We start from the raw sequence: 24,786 nt of genomic DNA on the forward strand, positions 1-24,786 counted from the left end.
CTCTTTGTGTTTTTCCAGACAGTGTTTCCCTGTTGGGCTGTGGTGGGGGGATGGTAACACAAAGTGGGAATTTCATACTAAAAAGACAAATTTAGGTGATATCCACTTGATTTAGTTGACTTGAACTGCTGAAGCCTCATATTAGCCTCATATTTTTTTAGACAGAATGAGGGCTGTGGACTTTGACCCCATCACTTCCATTGGAAGGGCATTAGGATGGGAGCTCTTGCTGAACAGTATGAACTGAAGAAATGTTTACAGTAAATAAAAAATGTTCCAGTGTACATACGGGCATCATACTGTTTCAAGACAAACTTGGAAAAAAAATGTGACTCTATCCTTAAAACATACAAAACCAATCTCTCACTGGAAGCTTTAGTTTTTAGAAACTATTAAGAACACCTCTGCAGCTATCTTTTGGTATTCATTTTGGCCCGTATTCAGAAACTTGTAAAACGAGCCGTCAGGACTTTTGTGACGGTCGCTACCCCCAGCATGGATGCCTGGACCTACCATCCAACCTTGCTGGATTTGGTGTTTACCTGAAAACTGCTATATTTTTTATTCCATTACTCAGAAAACAGTCAGCTAATCAGAAGCTCAGAGAGACGCTCAGAGTCTCTCTTTTGAAATTATTTTTAGTACTTAAAACAACAGATATATCTTCTTATGGACATCAAAACTTCAAATAAAACACAGACAAAGTGTAAAATGTGGGACCTTTAAGCCAGTCGAGAACCTGCAGCAGAGTAATGAGAAAAAAAGTTGTGCAATGCATGATTATAAACTATGGTAAACATTTAAAACACAGTGAACGCATCATCCAGACTTGTTGGTGTCATAAGAGCAACAGGCTATGTACAGTGTGTTAGTATAACTGCTCTGAGTTACACAGGAAGCTTGAGAGTGCAATCTGTGGATTTGTCCACAAGATGGAGCTGTTTAACCAAGAGAGAGACCCCCGACCATTTGAGCAGACTACAACCAACGTAAAGCAACAGGCAGACGATGTTGACACAGGCTCCCAGTCTAGTTAAGAAAGCCTTGCATATAGTGGTTTAGTTGTTATTGATCACCTGGTCATGACAGCACGGATTATTGGCCGATGGGCCCTTTTGATCTTGTTACCTGAGATCAGTAGTCTATTGTGGACGGCAAAAGATGGTGAACTTGGTAGTTATTTGTGACCTTCATTCGTCACCTTTGTCCTGATGTTCTCTGTTCCTATCAGGTGAGTTTATTTATGTATTTAATAGTAGGCCTATATTTATGAGTTATTTTATGAACGAATTAGAGTTTTCTGTCTAATTAGCTAACACTAAAGCTGGGCGTGTCTGGGTGTTGCTTTCTTTTGTTCACATATTTCTTCGATAGGCTATGTGCTACCTGTAGATGGTCCTAGCCCAAGGGTAATGCTGTCGTCTCTCTCTCTCTCTCTCTCTCTCTCTCTCTCTCTCTCTCTCATTCAGACACACACATACAAACACACAATAATAGAGGCCAGGTTGCAGCCATAGCAACGCCGCTGGTGCACTGTTATCCTGAAGTGTTGAGAATGGAAAGCAGAGGGCTGTTGCTGTTGCTGCTTTGAACTCCACGGTCCTTCCTCCGCCGCCGCCCAGTCTCGCCGGGTTCAAGGTACGGGAGCGTCTGTCCGCCTGTCTGTCTTTGTCTGCCAGTCATGGACGAGGCAGAGGATGGCGAGGAGGACCTCAAATTCCAGCAGCCTCGACCACTTCAAGTAGCCAACTTGACTGGATGCGAGGATCACGGGAGCAAGATGAAGAAATTTACGCCAGGAGGCGGAGCTGCGCCCATTGCGCGTAAAAACTCCAACAACAATGAGCTCTGGCTCTTCCAAGACGAGGACTCCGCGCCTCTGAGTGCCAGTGGCAGCACAGCCTCCGCTCTGTTACGCCAAGGGGATGCTGCTGGCGGTAGAGGCAGCACAGAGTCAGACCACAGGAGTAGAGCGGACAGAGCCTCAGAGGTAGGCGTGATAGGAGAGGGAGCCATCGGTATGATATGCAACAAAAACGGAGATTGTAGAAGGGACCCGACCAGTTCAGGGAGCCTTTCCTCTCTCATCTCAAGGCAGGCAGATGGAGTAGTACCAGCAGCAGAAGACTGCAAGGGGCAGGCTGCGAGCATGGACGGCTCAGTTACTTCACCAGGGTCCCTGACACAGGGGCCGGGGGCCGAGGTCAAGACAGCGGCAGGGATGGACAAAAAGGACTCGAGAGTTTCGTTCTCCAATGCCCCAACTAGTAAAGGACAGACTCCGAGTCAACAATCGAGAAATTCTGTCACATTCACTAAAGCTGAGGATGGCTCTCAGATAGTGCCGGATGATGGAGACTCGAGGGGGAATCAGACATACATGCAGCGGCAGTTTAGTTCCATGCTCCAGCCCGGAGTTAACAAGTTCTCCCTGCGCATGTTTGGCAGCCAGAAGGCAGTGGAAAAAGAGCAAGAGCGCGTAAAGTCAGCGGGTAATTGGATTATCCACCCATACAGCGACTTCAGGTATGGGTTCAATTGAGTTAGCCTCATAAACAGTGCATCCTTTTAGACTGAGTCTGCATGGAAGTTAAAGCGCTTATGATGTCTGATTGATTCTTCGGATACAGTAGTAACATATTGGTAGCCCTTCTCCACATCAAACAAGTTTATATGAGGAAATACAAATAGAATATAATGGGAGAGAGAATATTTCACCTTAGAAATAAGCAGGGCACTATAATTATTAATACATCCACCCCAAAAGGATACATATAGCCTGATGGTAAAGAAATACAAATATAATACAAAAAAATTGCTCCAATATCTTGCTAAAAATAATGCCAAACAGGTTGAACGTGTCCAAAATTTAACAGATACTCTTGATCTCAACAGTGCACAAAAAGGAAGGCACATGTCGCCACATCTCAGGAAGATAATGTGCAACATCCAGCATTGTAAGGGGCTGATAAAAACATGTTTTTTTTTCTCACAAAATTACTGTTTCAATGCCGAGCTAGCATAACCTGGTTAAATTAGTCCAGTTAAGTCTTCGGACAAATCTTGCTTACAGTTGCAAAAAACTGCGGTACCTGCAGTTTGATTGATGTATTTGTAACAAGCAAGTGTCAACAAAAAGTCTCCCTTTAACGACTTTCGTCTTAAAGATGAACCTGACGTGAAGTTGGAAAAGTTGCGTCGCTGAGCAGGAATGCGTCTGAACATCTGTTTCAGCACCGAGGACAGCTCCCACAGTTAGCTCCCGTGTAAAACAGGACCGGTCAGACGATGAACCCACACGATTTTAGCGCTTGACTCGAATTAAATATTATAAAGTGCAATATTATTTTGTGATTTTTATGCACCGTTTGTTAAAGCTTATCAATAAGACATTCGTGACTCAGCAACGCACTTCATCAGTTCCTCCCTTTGCTTTGCAGTCTCCACCTTACTTCCAGCTGATTAGAAAGTAGTATCTGTTTGGGCTCCTGAACAAGTGACAAAAATTTACAGGGCTGCAGCTACTGATTATTTTTATTAACAGTTAAGCGGCCAGTAACTTTCTCGATTATTGGATTAATAGTCTGTGAAATATCAGTAAATAGCAAATTTTATACTATCACAGTTTCCTAAAGCCTAATGTGATGTCTTCACATGCAGTCAACCCACAATCTGATTGTCCGACTAACAATCTGAAACCTGAAGGCATTCAAGTTGGCATCACGTAAGATAAAGAAGAGCAGCAAATCCTAACATCAGGAAGACAGTGTTTGGCATTTTTACTTGACAAAAACTAGTCTGTCACTCTTATACATCACTGCTTAAAATTCTAAATTACTTGGCTATTGAGCAAATCTCATAGTAACAAACCACTGGATATGCATGATGACTGTGCAGATGTGCTCAAGTCTCTGTATGTGCTGTTCTTTGATTTGAAATAAACTCGAAACCCAGCTTGTCTTTCCTGTAACATACTTTTCTCTCAGCTTGTCCGTGGTTTGATCTTGTCCTTGGTCAGATGATACAGGTTATCTCACCAGGAGTAGATACAGTGTAAAAAAAAAAGCAGATATTTCATAAAAGATCAGCCATTTTTCACTGTGGTTACGGGCGGTACTGCTTTCTGAGTGTGTATGTGGCCCTGGAGAGTGCATTGCTTCATGGTACAGAGAAAGCTTGAAATATCACTTGTCAGGAATAAAGCAAAATCTGCATTTTTGCTGGCTTGTCATATGCACGTCAAATAGCAACACTGTGTCTAGACTTCAGTATTTCAGTTTTAGACTTGGTTCATACACACTGACACTGACTCAGATTGTGCACTTTACTGTGTAACTATCGTGTTATTTCCCCTTGTATTTCAGAGTGTGGTTGGCATCTGACTTTTTATAGTTGTCCTCTGTCTCTAACCACCTTCTCACCACTGCTCCACCCTGTCAGGTTCTACTGGGACTTCACCATGCTGATGTTCATGGTGGGCAACCTGATAATCATCCCCGTGGGCATCACCTTCTTTAAGGACGAGACCACCACGCCCTGGATCATCTTCAACGTGGTCTCCGACACCTTCTTTCTCATGGACTTGGTGCTCAACTTCAGGACGGGTATTGTGTTTGAGGACAACACTGAGATCATCCTTGATCCTAAAAAGATTAGGAAGAAGTACTTGAAGAGCTGGTTTGTGGTGGACCTAGTCTCTTCCATACCTGTGGATTATATCTTCCTCATCGTGGAGAAAGGGATTGACTCGGAGGTGTACAAGACGGCCCGGGCGCTCCGCATCGTTCGGTTCACTAAGATCCTCAGTCTGCTGCGCCTGCTGAGGTTGTCCAGACTCATCCGTTACATCCACCAGTGGGAGGAGGTAGGCTGAGTTTCAACATTTATTATACAATCACAAGGCAAGAAGGAGGGTTTGGGTTTTACTTTACTTTGACCACTAAAGGAAGTATTATATTAATGATTACAGGTAGATTAGGTAAAAAAAAGCATATGAGCCTAAAGCACGTGATATATAAAAAACATAATACACAAGTAAAGTGCACAGCTTAAGCACAAGGGACACCTCTGTTTTAGGTTGTGTGCTGTATTTGTGAAGCGATTGTTGTCGCACCAATCTGAGCCGTCAGTACAGCTGTCCATATTTGTAACCTGTCTGATATGGGATAATATATTGCCCAAAATCTCTTTTGACACAAACACGGAACATAAAAGAGACATTTTTGGTGAGACTTGTATTAAATGTGATACGGTGTGTTGAACAATAATTTCCTAACTGTAACAGTCAATATATTGTGAGACCATAACCTTTATAACCATCAATGAAAACAGAAAAACAGAAATACATTAGATCAGAAACTATTATAATGTTGAAAATGAGGCAATAACACACACACACACACACAAAAAAATCACTGTTTAGAACATTTATGTACTGCAATTTATATTAGCATTTTTATCTTTGCATATCATGTGCGCTGATACGGGCATATCTATTATCCATGTGATAAGCCAGTAATATCAGCTTGCATTTATATTGATCAGTTTTCATAATTTCTACCTCCAATCACATCTTTTTCCATTCTATTTGTTAAAGTGCAATTAAAATGGTTTTAGTCTCTTACTGAAATCTCAAAAAATAACTCATGAGCATCATCTCTGCCATCAGGGCTGTACTCATGATCACTGATGTTTTAGTGTAGAAGTTTGGACATTATGACATGTATTGCCCCACCACTTTGAATTGTGTTTGCTTATAAAAAATAAGAGACACTGGTCTTACTGTGTTCTAATTAATAATACAATATTGGATTCCAGTGCAGTGGGTTATATCAGAGTACAAGTAATTCTGTTTGTATATCTAAACAATCCTCCTCTAAATAATTACTTCCCGACACAAAAATAAGGTTTTACCGTCTTGTATAGCAATAAGCCTGATAGCTGGATAATAGCTCATCATGAGCCAGTGTACTGGTGCAGTTAAGAATTCACAAAAAATTAATTTGTGCTTATCACTGGGCAAATGAAAAGGGATTTTCCAAGGAATGAACACAACCACCGGGGACGCTAATTGTCTTTTCTTTTTTGTTTTTCTCACGATGAGAGCTGCCTTTTTCACATTTCTATTACTGTTTTAATGTGGCATTTCAACCAATCAAGGCATCAAAGAGTTTTAAATGGATACTGACATAGTACACAAGGTTCACTGATTACATTACATGTCAGGAAATAATCTTTATCTATAGATAAATGCATTATCATCTGCCATATATCATATATGCTGCTACATAAACACAATTAACCCTGGTGTACTCTGTCTGTGTGTGCTTCTTTGGCTGTATATAAACTAAGGATCCCTATTTGGCCTAACCAAACATCCATGAATCAAATGTGTGTGTTCCTTCACTCTGAAAATAACCACTGCTCTTCTGATTACAGAGTGGTAATTTGAGCTTGACGAGAACCTTAATTACTGACTCAAACACACACAACCGAATGTTCCTTTGCTTCGACTGAGCCCTTGCCTTGATCAGCTTAGATGAGCTGAGCTCTGCTCTGCTCAGCTCGATCCAAACGTGGCTGGCTGTGTCTCCCCGCTGCCCAGCTCAGCTCGCCTCAGCTTAGCTCAGCTCACTGCAGCCTAAAAAATCATCTTAGAGTTGTGATGATTTCAATTTTTTGCCTGGTTGTAGGCCAACCGAGAGGAGAATACTGGACAACAGCATGGTTCAGAATGATGCTGGTTAACAGTATGTGTTTTTGACATGATTTTGGAATAGACTGGTGTGTGTTTGTTGTGCGACTGAGACAGCAGCAGAGATAAGTCTTGTCACGAATAACCGGAGCAATTTCCTGAGGCAGGAAGCATGTATCAAAGCTCTCCACTTGCTGGCATGCCTTTTTCATGAGGTGAATGGGTGGGTGGGTGTGTATGCATGAGGGTGGGGATTGGTTGTGGGGGTAAATTTTCATCAAGTTCACTAGTTTTCTCTAAATGTTGTCATCTGAATCATCTGGAACAATCTTGTGTGCAGCAGACAGGGGTAGAAAGTATTTTATCTGTGTTTTTCAGGCTGTGAGTTGTGGTCACAGTAATGTGACTTGACCCAGATTGTGGTCTGACAGTGACACATGGCCAGGTGCTGTTCTGGTGTCGGGGGGAACATTAGTCCTGGAGCCTCATTAATCATGATGGGAATGCTTCCTAATCACAGGGCAGGACTTCACAGTGTGTTTCCCTTTCTCCTTCTCCAAATTAGCAAAGGCCATTAGCCATTATAGGAGATACAGTACTCAAAAAAGTAAAGAAAGTAAAGTCTTTGGAGTTTGGTCTGTAGCTAAATTACACTTTTTAACCCTAAAGCAGACAAAGGGAAAGGTAGGGATGAAACTCAAGGTATAATCAGTGTCGATAAGGATGTAATCCACCAGAAAGAAATTCATGGGATTTGGCAAATGAGTCATTGTTGGTCCAGAGCTACATTAGCAACAAGCTAATATAGATTGTGGAGTAAGAACTTACACTGGTTGGCCTTCTTGTGTTGGCACTGTAACTAACAAGAGATATTTACACCCTGGGGTTTAGTAGGAGAGCAGGTTTTGACATTCAAGTGAGCTGCAAGTTGACCACAGCAAGGCCTCTGAGGTGACGGGATGAGTCACCGAACGTCCCGACACGGCTGCTCCCAAACTGTAAAATCACAACAGAGGCAGTTCTTTCATGTCTCCAGACACACACACACACACACACACACACACACACACACACACACACAATCTGGCCTACTTCACATGTAGGATGATTTATTTGTCTCAAGTGAGAAATGAGCCTTTGTTTTTATATAAGAAACCATTAAATTGGCCCATAAAGCAGGGATTTCCGATGCATAAACATACAGTATATGCTATACGCAGACATACACATGGAGTCTGCCCTACTTCCCTTGTAGGACAATTCTCTTGTCCCTACTGGGAATATATATTTTTTGTTTATGATTTAGTAACACACACTCACACACACGCACGCACGCACGCACGCACGCACGCACGCACGCACACACACACACACACACACACACATACTGTGGTAACAAGGTCTGGCCAATAGCCAGCGAAGCCACAGTGAGTGGTGTTTACAAGGCTGTGACCACAATACTAGGTCCACACAAATGAGCCTTCTTACCTGAGGCGAGTAATGCTAAGAAACAGCAGAGAGAGGCTGGACTGGGCTGCTGATCAAAGCTTTGTCAGTGCTTGATGAGGTTTTATCATGACTGAGTACAGACCACAGAATCTGTGCTTGTTCATTTTCCCCACCTGGTTATAATTTAGAACCTCAGCCTGACACGTTATTCAACTCCGACTGAGGGGGATAACAAGCATCACATCTCAGAAAAAGCTCTGGAAACACAACTAGTATTTTACCACTACTGAAAAACTGTTTTATTGAATTTTTAAGGATTTCCATCCCTGCAGATCTGTCATCCTCCCAGGCTGCTGATTTACTTAAAGCTCCACTAATCATGTTTTATTAACCATAGGCTGAATATCTACCTGTAACGGGAAGGAGGTTGTGTATTCATATTACGCATGATTTCAAAATTAGATGGTAGCTGCTTCAGGTAACATTGAGTAATAATTATGCAATGTTGTTGTATTTCTTAGCTAGTAGTTAACAAGATGTTAAATCTCACTTTAATTAGTTTCAAGAATTTAAAACTGACATAACTGTATTTTGGTCACTTTGGGGCAGTGGAAAGACAACATTAACTTTCCATCACCCTTGAAGTGGATATATCCACTGAAAAAGTGATGACAACATATGATGAACTTGTTTGAACATTTGCTAATTTACACTTACAGCAATTACAGAGCAACGTTATTATTAATTTTGAGCAATTCCCTGATGAATGTAAGTCCAATATTCACTCACTTTTAACCCTGTTTTTGGTCTCCACCAAGTACTGAGGGAAATATCTGGCTCTTTAGCCACTGAATGCTTCATTATATTCACTAGCTAGCTACTAACAGGTAGAATACAGTGTGTTTTTGCTGAAAACAGCTGCCTGCTACAGCTGTAAATGGTGCTATGAGAGGGGTGAGAGTGAACCAGAACAGTAGGTGGGCATAACAACTAAGCAATGACCTGCAACTCAGTATAAAGGTCCATAAGGAGTCTATCACTGCGAGTGATGTTTAATACATTCTTTTTGTAAAAATATAAATTATAGCCACTTTAAAAGCTTTATCTACTGAAAATTTTTAAAACATGTACGGAAAAAGTCACTGTTTACAATTCTGTCATATAACAATATGTTATATGATACTATGTAGTATTTGTGAAAACAGAATCATTGTTTATTTTCAGATTCAGAATCAGTCTGAATCCACTGATTTGTCATTCTCTTCACACATCTGTTCTGCCTTTTCTCCTCTCCACATCCGTAACCCTCTGTCTGCCCATCTCTTCTCCTCCTGACAGATCTTCCACATGACCTATGACCTGGCTAGCGCTGTGATGCGAATATTCAACCTGATTGGTATGATGCTCCTGCTGTGTCACTGGGACGGCTGTCTCCAGTTCCTTGTTCCCATGCTACAGGACTTTCCATCGGACTGCTGGGTCTCCCTCAACAAGATGGTGGTAAGCAAAACAGTCAGTGTGCTTTTGTGTTCACATGAATCTGCGTTTGCAGATGTTAGAGGTTTTCGTATGTTACGCAATCACATGAACATAGGCTATGTATGCAAAGGTGTTTGACAGAAAAATAGCTGCAAAACTAGGGCATAAAACATATCCCCCATGGAGGCCAAAGGTGTTTTATTTGCAGGCAAATGTAGAAATGGGATTTATTTAAAGTTGAGTCTGCACACATGCATGCACAGACACACACATACACACAAGACCAGCCTCAATTAAACCCTCTCTAGTTAAACCCAGGAGACATGCCAGTGTATACAAAGCAGGAGTGAAGGATGAAAAAGAGTTTTCTCTTGGTTCATACAGCACGTCATGGGGTTTGTTCTTTAGCCATTCTCCTCTTTATCCTTCTCTCTTGTTTATTTCTCTGCTTGAATGGCCTTCCTTCTTTTCTAGCTGGCAGGTAGCTTCTGGCCATCTGCTGATAGACAAACCATTAGGAGAGGTTTTCTCCCAAATTATTGTTGGCATGAAAGGAAAACCCTCTGGAAAGCAAATGGTATAATGAATGAATTAATGAATAATCAGTATTAAAAGCATGTTCATTTTGGACTTGCAACCTTTATCAACCAACAAGGATTTTGCACAACAAGAACATTGCTAGCTCAGTTAACCTCTTGAACCCTTGGACCTCACGATGAGGATGATAATACCACATATACAGTACACTTCAGATTTCCAGTTTGTTAGGTACAGCTAGTTTATTAATAATCATAGACTAAATATGAGAAACAATTAATAGTTCAGTTCAACAGGATCACAACCTAAAGCCTTCAAAATTAATGAAGTTGACTGAATACCTCTCACACATTATGACCTTCTTGAAGGGCTGTTGTATTAGACTGAATTAGTTTTAGCCTGTTGTACCTAATAAATCAGCAACCCATTCTTTATCGGCTTGTTAGAGCACTATGTTGAAGCTGTACGATGCGATATTAAGACAAGTTTTCACAAAATTGCATAGAATTTAAATTTAAGTTCTGTGGGCCCAACACCTACATTATTACTATGACACAGAGTGCTCTACCTCTTCACCTCTGCTGTGTTCTGCATTTGAATTAGGACCTTTCCCTAAAATGTTACAACAAGGACAAGCACCAGCAGTGTGTTCACACCATTTCACATAAATGAAATAATCTTATAAATAAACTGGCTGTTTTATAAACTATTGACTAGGGTCATTAAGAATGTGTGTGAAATACTGAGGAAAAACAAAAACACAAAGAGGAACAGCAGGTAACATTCATTCCTGTTTGAGTATTTATCGTTTTCAACGTAAACCCTTCCATCCTGTCCGACTCATTCTGTGGAGATAACTTGGGGATTGGGAGTTGGTGACTGACATGGCCAGAGGCAGAGAGAAGTCAGGGGATGTGAGCAGTGTAACACGTATGCTTGGTTGACCTGTCACTCAAATGTGCCTTATATACTGTATTTTTCACACGTGTACACACATAGTATGTTTTTGAATGCTCTAGAATGCTGATAGTGTGGTAGGCCTCTTAGTAATTCAGCCGAGAGAGACCAACTATACAAACTATCTTTGATAATTATATACAGACACAGAATAATTTGGCTTAAACTGCAGAACCTGCTGCAACAGTTTATATATTATGATTAAATGATGGTGCAGGTTCATGTAGGTGAGAAGGGCTGGTGAGAACTGTGACCCATTCAGAATTTATAAGGTTTTTATGCTGTACATTCGGAAAAAAAAAAAAAAAATGTGGTTATGATATTATGATGATTGTGATTAGTCTGGGTGTAGCTTTGGGAAGAGAGTGCAACAAAAACAATGATGAAATGATCTGGGTGTAACCACAGAGAAACAGAGAATTGAATTAATAGGATGAATGGTTTAGGACTTGGAGAGCATGGGTTGCATCGGCAGGAGAGGGAATAACTGCATAAAGAATGTGGAAAACTGATTGGTTAAAGCTGTGAAGAAGTAGTTGTGATTGGTGGGGATCGTACAGTTTTCTGATCGACACTAGCATCATCTGCCGTATAAACCAGCCCACCACTGTGACAGAGCCAAAAGATGTTATTGGTTGACTGCTCCTTACTGCTGTAGGATCAGAAATCATTTTAACTGGCATATCTTTGCATCTAAGGAAGTTCAGCACACTGGATAATTCCTTCCAATGCTTATGTGAGGTGCAGGCTGTTTCCTGAGCTGTCTAACGCTGCTGTCGCTAAGAAATGTTTCATATGCTGATAATGAACTTTCTCATTTTGGCACACAGATTTGTGACAGTCAGGTCTCCAAAATAGTCCTGTGATAACACTGTGTACTATGACACACTGGTGTGCGTGCTTGCATGCATAAGAGTGTGTGTGTGTGTGTGTGTTTGGGTTTGTGTGATCTCCAGGAGCAGATGGATCTCACACCCTTTGACCCTAGGGGACATCACTGTTGCTTCTCTGTTATTTCTTGTTTTATCTCTGGCCATCTTTGTTTTTTTTTAACTCTCCCTCTCTCTACACACATGCATGTCTTTCCTATGTCTGTAGTCATCTTGATGTCACTTCTGACTTAGATGCAGGAAACATTAGAGATATCATAAATTGAAGAAATGTAACAGTTATTGACCTCCACTTTCCTCTGCTCAAACATACCTACTCCCTCCTCGGCATCTGGAGTTGTTTTGTTAATTCACGGTTACAAATATAAATGTGTTGATAGTCTCTTATTAGCATTAAACTCCAATTCAAAGCGACAATTTGTGTTGATGTTTTTCAATCTCAGACAACAAGCAGTTTTTGTATAGTGCTCTGACATTCTTTACTGCAATGTTAATTATTGCCAAAGGGTACGAATGCAGAGAAAATATATTGTTCTCTATTCTCTCATCCATGAATCCCTCCTGTCTCCTCACATCACTTTTTCCTTTCTCCTCGCCGTGTTTACATTCACTTTTCTCTTTCATGCCTCGTGTTGTTTATGACTGTGTGCCATTTTCCAAACTCAATGCCACATTTGCCAGTGAGCACCCGTGTGGGCGTGGCTGCCTGGTGTGCTGTGCCGCTGCCATCTTGGGGTAATCAAGGTCAGGGATCCTTTTCAGAGTGGCTTTGAACAGGAGATGCAGCGTTAAGTGATCCTCATCCTCATGCTTCGCTTCAGGCTGACTGGCTGGCTGTCTGCCTGCACTGGACATTAACTGGACCCCACCCTACTTTCCTTTTTCCCTACTTTCACCCATGCACCACAGCTATGGAAATACAGCCAGATTGCCTTCGTATAGAAAACAACACATGATCCATTCACTTGCTCAGAGGCACTATCATATGCACTTTTATACCTGCTATAATATATGTACTTGTGTCTGTTTTTGTTTCTCTGAGCCTTGTGGGGAGGTAGAAGTATGTGACAGATAAATAAGAGATAACCAAAGCCCTCCTAACAACTCTTTTCCTTCCTGTAATGTATTCATCTCTGCATCTACACACTCAAAAACAATATCTGTGACTTTTAAAAGATGTGCATGCAGCACGGTGGTGTTTATCATAAGCCAGATAATCAGGCTCCTGCAGCATAGTGATCACAAGAGACCAGATCATCATGGCCTGTTATATAAGTGACTCTCTGTTACGTGAATGACAGGTGGTTTTGTCCCATCTACCTCAGCCCAATTGGCTGTTAGATCAATAGCAGTAGAATAAAGCCTCTCTTTTCCTCTCAGCTACTCTTTGCTTCAGTCTGAACTCTGTTGCTGTATTTAATATTTAGGCTGCTGGGTGACATTTTATTGTAGAAGATGAGGAGTTGCTCTGACTGCAATAGTACACCAATTTGTGTGGCTTTATTATCTATGCATGTGCACTGTATGCACGCACACACACGTGCACCTCAAGAAACCCCCCTGCTTTGAAAGTTAATAAGGGTATCCTCCATTCATTCAATTACTGAAGTGATCTAACTGGCAGGCAGACCTGCCTGCTCACATAAGAATAATGGACAGTTACCTTGTGTGGAGGTGTTGGTGTGTGAGTGACAGCTGCCTCTTATGATCCAGAAGCCTCTTTCAGTACTGATTTTGTTCACATAGCACAAAGTGATCTTGGTAATAACATCAATTTCTTAAATACATTTTTCAGAGAAGAAAAATGAAAGTGGGTGGTGCAGTACTGTGTGTGATTTGGAGCTGGCATGTGGAAATTGATTGAATCCTTGATTTATTCTGGTAGTCTCAGGATATTTGTGCCTCTTTTATAAGCGACTGCTCATGTGCATTTAGACTTGTTGAGTACAGGGAATTAATGTTTTATTCTGCCTCACATGGTCTATTTATTTCAGACATGAAACTTGAAACTAAATCATTTTATGTGTTCATCATGACTAAAAGTGCATTTATGGACATAAGTAAACTAATCCAGGGGGTTAATACTATGTTGAGTTTATCCATAAACATGTGTTTTTGTTACTAGCTCCACTCTGAACTTATCTTTTATTTGCTAGGTCAAACCATGTGGTTGCTTGTTAAAAAAATAGCCTCACAGCCTGGTTGGAGCTGCCATCTTTGTGGGTCAAGTTGCCCCTTTGAAACCAACCCCATTTTAGGAAGTTGTCTTGTCATATTTAGTTATATAGTGATATGCAGTGAATGTAGTTCTCTGTAAACAGGTCTTGTCTTTTGTGAAACATTAGTAGAATGAAAAGCAACTCAAAATCTGTTGAAAGTAAGAGAGATAATACTGTTTCCAGATATATGTAGATAGTCTCAGGTCAACAAGAGACTGTTTTATTCATTTTAAACCATTAAATCTCATTTCTTTATGATGGAAGAATGTATAGAAATTTGTGTTTCACTTTTTAACGAGACCAGTAGTCCAAAGCTATGCTAGTCATATGGCCACAGCTTGCATCATCTACACGGCACATTCTCCAGATGCACATGGTTGCACATCAGCAGTCTGAAATCTACAGCTGTGTCTCAGTTCAGAGGCTGGATCCTCTGAAGGACATACTCCACGCTGGTGTGGCCAGACTGAACCTGCTCCTCTTCTACAAAGGAGTCATTCCTCGTAAACTGAAACAACTCCCAGTAACAGTAGTGCACCTGTCATTTTTAGGAAGGATGTGACGACGATTTACAAGGCAACAAATTTCATTGGTTCTTTGCAATTTGTGTTGGCAGGAGGCCAAATTTAAAGCTCCCCTCTGGACATGTTTTAAACTATCTAAAAATACTTGATGATGATTTTTTCCTACATAAAAAGTGAAAAAAAAAAAACTCTGATAAGGGGCTGGAAGCACATCTACTCTTACTTCCTCATTGAGAAAATCTGGATCAGGCCTCTGCCCCGCCCACCACTGCTGCTTTTGCTAGGTTGAATGGTGAAGGAGCAGGATCTATCAAGATGGTTAGCAGAGGAAACATCGGTAAGAATCAACCACACGTTTGCACCTCAGTCAGACTCAGACTCTAATGACGAGTTTGCTGTGCACCAAAATCAGTGACTAGCAGTCATATCACAACAGTTAGCATAATTAGCATGTTTTATTTGTTTATGTTCTTAGCTTGAAACTGGCAGTGGCTAACACAGTGTTGGTGGTTGTGCTAATGCAAACTCTTAAACTCTTTGTACTGATAATCCCTGCAAGTTGATGAGATCGGTTCCTTAGGTTTGTGACATATGAAACCATGGCTGTCTGAATCAGTCTTCTTTGAGACTGTCATGGGTTCACTACAGTTCCAAGATGGAAATACTCAGTCATGGCATTGAGTACATGATATACCTTGTATTATATAAAAAACACCATATGGACATGTTAAAATTCTTAAAAACTTGATTTTCATCAAGTAAAACAATATTTAAACTACAATAGACTATAAGTGAGAGGGCTGAAATGACATAAATCTGGGGTGAGAAAAATAACCCCTCTCCAGTTCTCCCATGAATTCAGACGACCCTCCCTCTGTAGCTTTTTCATGCAACATTTCATTGATGTATAAATAATGTGACTGTGCAGACTCCACTTCTAACTAATAGGAGGCATGAAATGTTGTTAGTAAAGCCTTCTTGTAAACAGATAATTTCATCTGTGAAAATATAAATACTAATTAAAAGCTAATAAAGTCAAACCCAATAACGACAGTTTATTGAGCAGCAAGCTAAGACTCACCCAGTCAAACTCTTCTTGGATCCATGACACATCATTTGCAAGCATCCACTTCACATCTGATGAAGTCAATTAAAGATACACAGGGATTAGTCAGTGGAGTAAGACTGCCTTAAACCAAACTGGAATAAAAGACTCAAATTATTAACATTTACAACACAAGTGCTCCTGCTTATGTTTTAGCCATGCAAGTTGGTTGGTTGATCTAGACGGAAATAGACTTTTAATAGACTGCCAGTTAAATTTAGAGAAAGCATCTGGGAAAAAAAGTATTTGGTACCACACAAACGTTTGACTAAAAGCTAGAAGATTACATTAGAAAACGAGAAGAAGATGAAATGTTCCAGTTCCAGATACGGATTAGTACCCACCATGATGAACAGCCACTTTGCTCTGTACTCCATTATTCTGCTTTATCACTCACTTTCTAACAGAGAGAAATGTTTTTTGCTGCCAGAGTCTGTATTCTTCATTAACATTGTTAAGTAATTCCAGCAGACACTAAACCATCTTGCAACTTTCTGTACTCATTTGGTTTTAAATAATGAATAGAAACACGAGCCCACTGGCTCTAAATAATGAATCTTAACATTGCTAACAAGCTCTTTTATGGCAGTTTACATATTACTAAATTACTATATTATTCTAAATGTCAGTGTCATCAAATCATCAGTCCTTTCAAACGAAACAAACTCCCCATGTCAGTTTTAGACTGTCAGAGAGGGACTGCACCCTGTCAGAGAGATGCTGAGAAGTATGACTGGCACAAATCAAACACACACACTCAAATACAAGCTGAGAGTTAAACAGCATGTATCCCCAGACGGATGTGCCAGCATGCATGTACATTCACTATTCTCTAATTATGCCATCATGCATCATAGATGTCCCATACTCCCTTTGTATTCCTCCCTAAATGTATTATGTACAATTAGCTATCATCCACACTGCTCAGCGAAGACCGATGGCAAATAAAACGAACACAAGAATTAATTTAATTTGTTTCCTCTTTCTTTATCTCTGTTGAATTAGTTTATTGTGTTACTATGACAGTTGTAATTTTCAATAGTAAGAGACAGCTGTACACTCTGTCAGTTTTAATCAACTGTTATCTCAAACAAGCTGGTTACAGCTGGTCAGTGGGGGTTTTCCTGCTCATACACTGACATGCAAAACAATAATTCAACATTTTGGAGAATACACTTATTCAATTTTTTGCAAAGAGTTAGACAGTTAATAAGAAGATCAATACCACTTGCATAGCTGCAGTTAGATATAAGGCTGTAACCAGCAGCTAGTTAGCTTAGCTTAGACTGGGAAAAGTGGGAAACCTTTGTTAAGATCAGTCTGTTATGTCTGTTGTACCAACCAAGCTTAAGCCTAGTCTTAACTACGGCCAGTTCATGTGAATGTCAACGTCTCTATGGCTATTGGCACCGTGCGTTGCTAGGATAAATTGTTATCAGTCTCCGCTGTCTTGCTTATTTGTATTGTTTCATCACCACTGTATTGATGCCACAAGTCTGGTGACAGCTCTCTTCAATAAGTTCAAATGGATCTCTCCACAACCTCTCAGTCAGCTCCTCATTGTTGTATCTGTCCAGTGGATTGCTCCTGTCACTAATAACTCTCTGTCTAAAAGCCCATTTGTTGTAAAATCTAATATATGGGGTGCACCATTGTCTATACAAGCTCTTTTGTCTAAAGTCGTTACTGAAGAAATGGCCTAGATTTTTGACTTTACGCCTGCTCCTGGTGAGGCACAAGGTGTATTACCAGTGTTGGTGAGAAGAAGACTTAAACCCAGATAGTTACTGGTGTAACTATTAGGTTGAACTTAAAAACGTTAAGTTATGACTGACTTTGCTTAAGACAAGGCGTGACCAGTTCATGCAAACGGCCCCTGGAGTTTTGTCGTCCTATTGAGGTTGCTAGCCAAATGATGTATACAAAAACATCTTTTTTACCGCTGGTCTTTTTCACACCAACACTCACACAGACAGACTAAGAGTAATACATCTGAAACCCATAGATGAGTTATACTCCTCTCATCCTATATTTGTGCCATGATAGTCAAAGGTCATTGGCAGGTCACCACAGATTGACAGTAATTATTTGTTCTTAATGCCACAATAGCATGATTGCCTATTTTATTATGGTAAGTTGTTTTTGTAGATCACAGACAGACAAGTTAAGGGCTATTTCTTCTTCATGACCTGATCAACTGCTGGTGTATGAATGGGTCGATTTTTTAGAGCTCAGTATTTTCTGTTCCATTTTTCTTTTTTAACGTGTTTTACAGTGCATTAAGGATGTTCTGTTGTGCCCTTTCTATTTACTGAAAGACTGCATGTACTGTATATTTATCTGTGTGGTGTGTGTGTGTGTGAGAGAGAGAGAGAGAGTAAGCTACAATCAGAGACAGACAGATGTAGCCATGTGTAAAAAGGTGTTTATTTCTGTGCTCTGGCTCTGGGTTAAAGCCTCCTACTCCTGCTGTTTATCCATCAGCAATGTGGCCAGCATGTTGATAGCTGACTGGAGGGATTCAACTCCAAGTCCCACCCGGGGCAGTGAGGATGAGGCTCAGACTGAGGCTGGAGTGTTTAAATGTTCTGCCAGGGTTGGTAGCAAATATTTCTTATTAAAATGTGCTTAAGTACTGTGGATGACAGTGAGACAAGGACTGCAGTTGCAAGGCTACATCGTATAGAGATAACAACAAAGCTGTAAATATGAGGATGATGCTCGCAATCTCAAAGGCTTCAAATATTGTTGTGGGTTTCTCTGTCTTTTATCTAAGATTAGAAGGCCCAGTTTATCTCTACCAACAAATCCAAACAATTGATCCAGCTGAGAGCTCAACGTTTCAATGAAACTTTGAGCAAATTTGAATCTCAAATGACATGCAAATGACCCTGGAAAAATACAAATCAGTTAAGAATCCAACCAGTCAATCAGTGACTGAGGACACCACTTGTCCCAGAAGAAACACTCAGACACACATGCAGTGATAACGTCTGGACAGTGTGTCAGCCACAGCTGTCTGAGGAGAGGATGTGAGGTTCAGCGGTGCCCGTGGAGAGCTTTCTAATGACTCTAACATAGGAGAATTAGAGTTGACTGAATGCGTGAGCACCAATCAAAGGCAGACTGGAGCAGGCAGATGTACGGGCTCCTCATTAACACTCACTTTTTTCTTCATCTCCCTCCGCTTGGCCGAGACAAACCGAGGCTGCTCAGTGATCATGATTAGGCTCTCCACCAAACTAGCAACAGTCACCAGACACAGAGCTGTATACTTTTCAGCAATTACTCTTTAGCCCTCTCATTGTTTAATTCACTCTTTCTATCACCACTTCTGGCATACTCTAACTTATATATCCTGCAATACTTATACTGCAATGTGCCTCAGCAGTATACCTCAGGCTCAGGTTATCAGGTCAAAACCACTGTAGCATAAAAGTAAAATTACAAAAGTAAGGAGCTATTGTAGGAGAACAGAGTAACCCAGATCTTTCTACTTTCTCTCCCATCTCTTCCTCCCTCTTTATATTTTGTTTTCCCAAACAATTTTTTCTCCAACTCTCTCTCATTCTTTGCCCTCCCTCCATCTCTCTTCCTACAGAATGACTCATGGAGCGAGCTCTACTCCTTCGCCCTCTTTAAGGCCATGAGCCACATGCTGTGCATTGGATATGGAAGACAAGCCCCAGAGAGTATGTCGGACATCTGGCTGACGATGCTCAGTATGATCGTGGGAGCCACCTGCTACGCCATGTTCATCGGCCACGCAACTGCACTCATCCAGTCTTTGGACTCGTCTAGACGACAATACCAGGAAAAGGTCAAGATTTGTCTTATTTTTGGTTTATCACCTTCTTTCACTGGACATTTACCACATGAAATAGCGCTGTCATGTTTGAGTCAAAGTTAGCAAGCAATAGCAGTTTAATGGTAGGTTCAACCAAATTACCAAAGAAAAAAAGACTAGTTTTCTCACTTATCCCCGCAGAATCTAGACAAGCCGATAGCTGTGGTTTTATTTGTCCAGGTTTTAGGGTATCTGTATGTCTGAGATTTCATCAGCCCCCTTAATATAATGGTGGTAAACAGACTTCTGTTTGTGCTGTAACAAGTTCTTGCAGGCTGGATATTTTCCCCTGCTTCCAGTCTTTGTGCTAAACTAAACCAATCTGCTCCTGGCTCTAGCTTCATACTTGATGAAGAGATATGAAAGTATCAGTCTTCTTATCTAGCTCTTGGCAATGAAGCAACTATGGGTATTTTCCGATATCAAACCATTCTTTTGATAAATCCAACAGCATATCTTTTCAGAAACAATGACCTGGTTACTGTGAATAAATCTACAGATCGTGCTGTAAACAGTTGTCATTGGAACTACTGTCTTCTGAAAAAAGTATCCCTATGAAAACTGATTTACTGGGACACTTGTTCTGGAAAGAGATGTAGCCTTTGATATTTCTTAATTTTGAGATTTTGGTGTCAGCATGCATACAAAACTTAATTCACCTGCATTCATTGAGGTGGCAGAAAAAAATCTCAGAGGCAGATATCTCAAAAATAAATAAACGTGAATCTAAACCTATGTGCATGGCTAGATACTACTACAAGTAAGTTTTTTTTTTGTCATTTGGTTGATCCAATCCTTTAAATTCAAAGTGTCAGCTTGCTAGCTATTTCTGTGGCTTTGTGGAGAAAAAAAAACAAGAAAACAGGAGGGATGTGTTTTAGTACAGTCCATCTTTTGATCACTGGTGATGTAAATCAGGTTGTTAGCTTCAGGATTACCTTACTTGTACCCAGATAGCCCCACTTTCTAGAGCATAGCAAGTCGCCACAAGGAGACTCCATAAGGATATTCTATCTACAGTATTTGTCCTTTACAACGATGTGTATAAGGTTATCACATTTGATATGAACAGAGAGGGTTTTCTCATTAGATTCCAACACACTTTGATAGGACAGCATCTGTTCTATTAGTTCGATATTCATGGCTGCAGCTCGCTGGGCCGTGGCCCGTCTGTCGTCTCCGTAGAACAGTAGATCAAAGCTTTGGGGTGTCGGCAAGCCAGGGAGGGGAGCACGCTCCTGCTTTATAAGGCCATGGTGTCATTGGTGCTCTGTGTCTTGTTAACTTCCTTAGAACCTGGGTGATGTGGGGATGTCTTACTGTATGCTATCACTCATGCACATGCATGCAGACACACATACACATCAGAGTGATTGGTCAGGCTTTGTTGTCTAGTTGAAGCCTCTGGCTTATGTTTAGAACAAAGGGTGATCAGGTTTTCTTCTGTCTTTCTTTCTGAGTCATAATCAACATTTAGTTTTATTCTGTTTATTTTCTGACTCCTGTGGCTTGGTTGGGCATTGTGTTGGAGAGATAATCATCTTGCCTTATTTTCTAGGTCATGATATAAGTGAGCATCCATGATGATGTTGAGTTTATAGCAGACCAGATCTCGTGGGAGAAGGATTGTGATTTTATTTAAACTGTAATGAAGCTACTGAATGTATGCATCAGATTTCTGAGCATGGTAAACACAGCAGGGAATGGATTAATTATTAGTGAATCTGGGATATCCCATCCATATAAGTCAGCACACTGAATTCCATTTATAAATGTGTATGGTGAATATGCACAAAAGGGGTATTTGTTATGTGACTGCAGTTTCAGATCACTGATATTGGTCAAAGTATAATAACAGCTTTTTACTTACCAGTCTCAAACAAACGTCACAAGTTCAGAATCAAACTTCATTCCTGTACTTAAAAAAGTGTCTCCAGTGGTAGAAAGGAACCTTGTTGTTTAGCCTCTATTTCTATCACTTCTGTTCTTCTAGTGAAGTTAGCATGCTAACTGGCCCAGACCGGGTCGGACCATCTCGACACTTTCTGATACCGAGTCACTGTAGCGTCCAGTCTGCCCTGTCTTTTATTATTTCACTCTTGTTCTTAAACTTGCCTAAAATGAACTTTGTTTGAATAAGTGCTCTTTTCAATCATTCTCATTATTATGGTCCTTGCTAAAAAAAGGTTATATTATCAGTCCCATTTGTGTTTGTTTGTTATTCAGCAGATATATCACCATAACTTATTAGTAGAGTAAAGTGGAATTTGGTGGAAAGTAAGATCAAGGTCCAAGAAGATGTGGTTAGTGTCAGTAAAGTCAGTTAGTAAAATCAGTAAAGGCCATGCCCATTTCTGCCTTGACAAATGTTCCACCATTTTGACTTTTTTTTTAACCACTCCTCTCACAAATGTCATCCAGTCCTCACCAAATTTGGTTTGTAGTACTAATGACATAATTCTAAAGGACAGAGCCCACAGTCCTGCTTCTAACTGAGACTTAAGAGAAAGAATGAGAGAAAGGGCAAATTAGCTGCAGACTTTGTGCTGGAGTGTCTGTTTTGTGTCATTTATGTGTAGCTGCACTTTGTCAGTGATGTGGCATCTAGAGAAATCAGTTCCTGCCACTGCTTTCATTCTCCTCTTCTTCCATGATGCACAGCAGTGAAATAATGAACAGAATGGCTAGTCTTGACTAAGACATGGATCCAACATCCCATCCCTCTCCAGTATCCCATGACTGTTTGTTCATCATTAACCATTGAACTGAACCATGATGCACTGCAGTCTACAATAGGTCCATCAGATAACAGACTGGAGACAGAGTTATGGGCTGGAATTTGCCTCAATGACAAAACAGGTTCTTTGTATAATATAGTCTAAAGGCTAGCGACAGCATGAACTTATATTGACATAACACAGAGTAAACAGTCAGCATCACACTCACTGTTGAGACAGAAATGTCATAATAGCTCTGCAGCTAAGCATCTTCCACAGGGAGGTTATGCAAAGAACCCACTGACCAAAGAGAGATGTGGATTCAAACTGTTTACCGTGGATTCAAAAGTTAGACAAAGCATGCTGATATTTTTTCTGCTTTATCAGAATTGACACATGCTGTTTAGTTTGCAGTGTGTTGAGCGGGTCTAGGGACAAGAATATAAATAGAGAGACACACAGTAAATCTGAGATAAGAGAGGGATGCTGCATGTTAATGAGAAACACTGTAGACCAGTGATGTACCCCCACATCCCTGTCAGATTAACTGAGGTACCCCTTCATTGATATCATGTGTTCATTTCAATTTATTTGTAAGTTGATGTTATGAACAACAAAGTGGATATTGTTATAATATTTTTTTCAAATGATTAAATTGTCATTGTTTTGGTTGCGTTTGCATTCTTGTCACCACCATAAGTGTCAGAGGCTAAACGTTTCAAACATTCACTGATTAGCTTTGGATAATAGGCCTATTTCACCTTACTTTTAGCTATTTCAGCCATTTATTTACTTGAGGCTTGAAGCTTGAAACTGTTTCAACAATGTATCTGCTTTTAATTCTTCCATCTGCATCTAATTATTGTTTAACCATTATTTTTAGCTAATAATTTCTCTCTTTCTATTTCAACTATTTATCCATTAGTACATTTAGCTAATTATTTAAATTTTTTTAGCCATTCATTCGAGCTATTTCAAATGTTTATCCATATTTTTTTACAAATAAAATCAAGATTATTTCTAGGTTATTCTTGAAAATGAATTACTTGAACCACTTCACAATCTTTCCACGTACCCCCTGGCAACAGACAGTATATATCTCCCTGGGATACAAGTACCCTTCATTGGGAACCATCCCTGCAACATTGCCTGCCTTATGAAACATACCCATTTTTAAACATCATGGGACCACAGTGGTTGACATGTGAAGTTGCAGATGGTGTTATATTACTGTTTGTGTGTCTGTGGGTGTTCACACTATCTCTACAAACAGTACTGCAGTAGAAGTGATGAGGCAGTGGCAGCAGCTTACCATTCCTTTGTCATCCCTTCACGCTGAGGTGACGGGTGCCCTCATCCTGCGTTTCTCGACAGTACTCCCATCTCCATCTCTCCATCTCCACCCACAGCCCTGCCCCCCTCCTCTATCCATTCTCCCTTGACTGTTGGGCAATATACCATCTGCCAGCGGACACATGGACAGAGGGCATTAGCTATTATGTAACTGCATTCCACTCTTCTCCTTCCCCCATCACTTCCTCCCCCTCAAGAGCAATAGAGCAGCGTGCCTGAATAGCTGAGAGAGGAGGGAGATGTGACCCCTGGGTCCTTCAGTGATGAGCACTGATCCTCTGGGCCTTGACGCATCTAACAGCGACTTGAGGAACTGCTCGCTTCATAACCTGAACAATCACTGAGGCCTGACCTGGACTACCTGGGTCTTTGACACGTTTGATAGATTAAATACATCATCTGGAATTTGATGAAAAATGGAATTTAACTCATGGTTGAACCACACTTCATAGTTGAAAGTGAGAAACGGCTCCATGTTTTTTTTTTTTTGGTTTATTTTTGTCAGCTACTATTTCCAGGGTCATGAATGTAGTTTCACACTCAATTTCACCCTAATTATTATTACTATCATTGTAATTTGTATTGGGGGTGTTCTCTTATATTTCAAAGAGGGTTCAATCTTTATGCAGTAGATTTACAACCTGACAGCCACTATATATAGATTTCTTTTGTGATTATAGGTTCTTTCTAATTATTTCAGATTGATTTAAGTTTCTAGATTCTAGTTTCTAGAATTTGTAGAAAAAAATCCAGGTCAAAACTGGCGCTGTTTAGGTGTTGCATGCTGCTCATTCATTCTCAGTTTTGCTGTCTTTTTTCATACTACCAACGGGGGCACATATAGTATTAAAAAAAGAATGGTCAAAATTGGTGCAGGACAGGCCAAGATATCCTTCCCCTAATGCCAATTCCCACAACTGGATACTGTAATCTGTTAGACTGTCCCTGCCTGCTAAACGCCTACATCTTTCAACCCCCCCTCCCCAGTTCATAACAGAGTCTTTCAGTGAAGAAT

The 24,786-nt window shown here is 40.5% G+C and overlaps 1 protein-coding gene across 1 annotated transcript in view; it reads left to right on the forward strand.

The window, feature by feature from the left end:
- Positions 1–1,777: 1,777 nt before the first annotated feature.
- hcn2 (hyperpolarization activated cyclic nucleotide gated potassium and sodium channel 2) overlaps positions 1,778–24,786 on the forward strand; it is a 52,822-nt gene continuing 29,813 nt past the window's right edge. The window contains exons 1-4 of the mRNA XM_022759583.1: positions 1,778–2,526; positions 4,441–4,864; positions 9,482–9,643; positions 19,456–19,674. Of these exons, the coding sequence (XP_022615304.1) occupies positions 1,781–2,526; positions 4,441–4,864; positions 9,482–9,643; positions 19,456–19,674 (1,551 nt within the window). The 5' untranslated portion in view covers positions 1,778–1,780. The remainder of the gene's footprint in view (positions 2,527–4,440; positions 4,865–9,481; positions 9,644–19,455; positions 19,675–24,786) is intronic.

This window comes from Seriola dumerili, unplaced genomic scaffold, assembly GCF_002260705.1.
Source record: "Seriola dumerili isolate Sdu_G_001 unplaced genomic scaffold, Sdu_1.0 BDQW01000322.1, whole genome shotgun sequence".
In the NCBI taxonomy this organism is placed as follows: domain Eukaryota; kingdom Metazoa; phylum Chordata; class Actinopteri; order Carangiformes; family Carangidae; genus Seriola; species Seriola dumerili.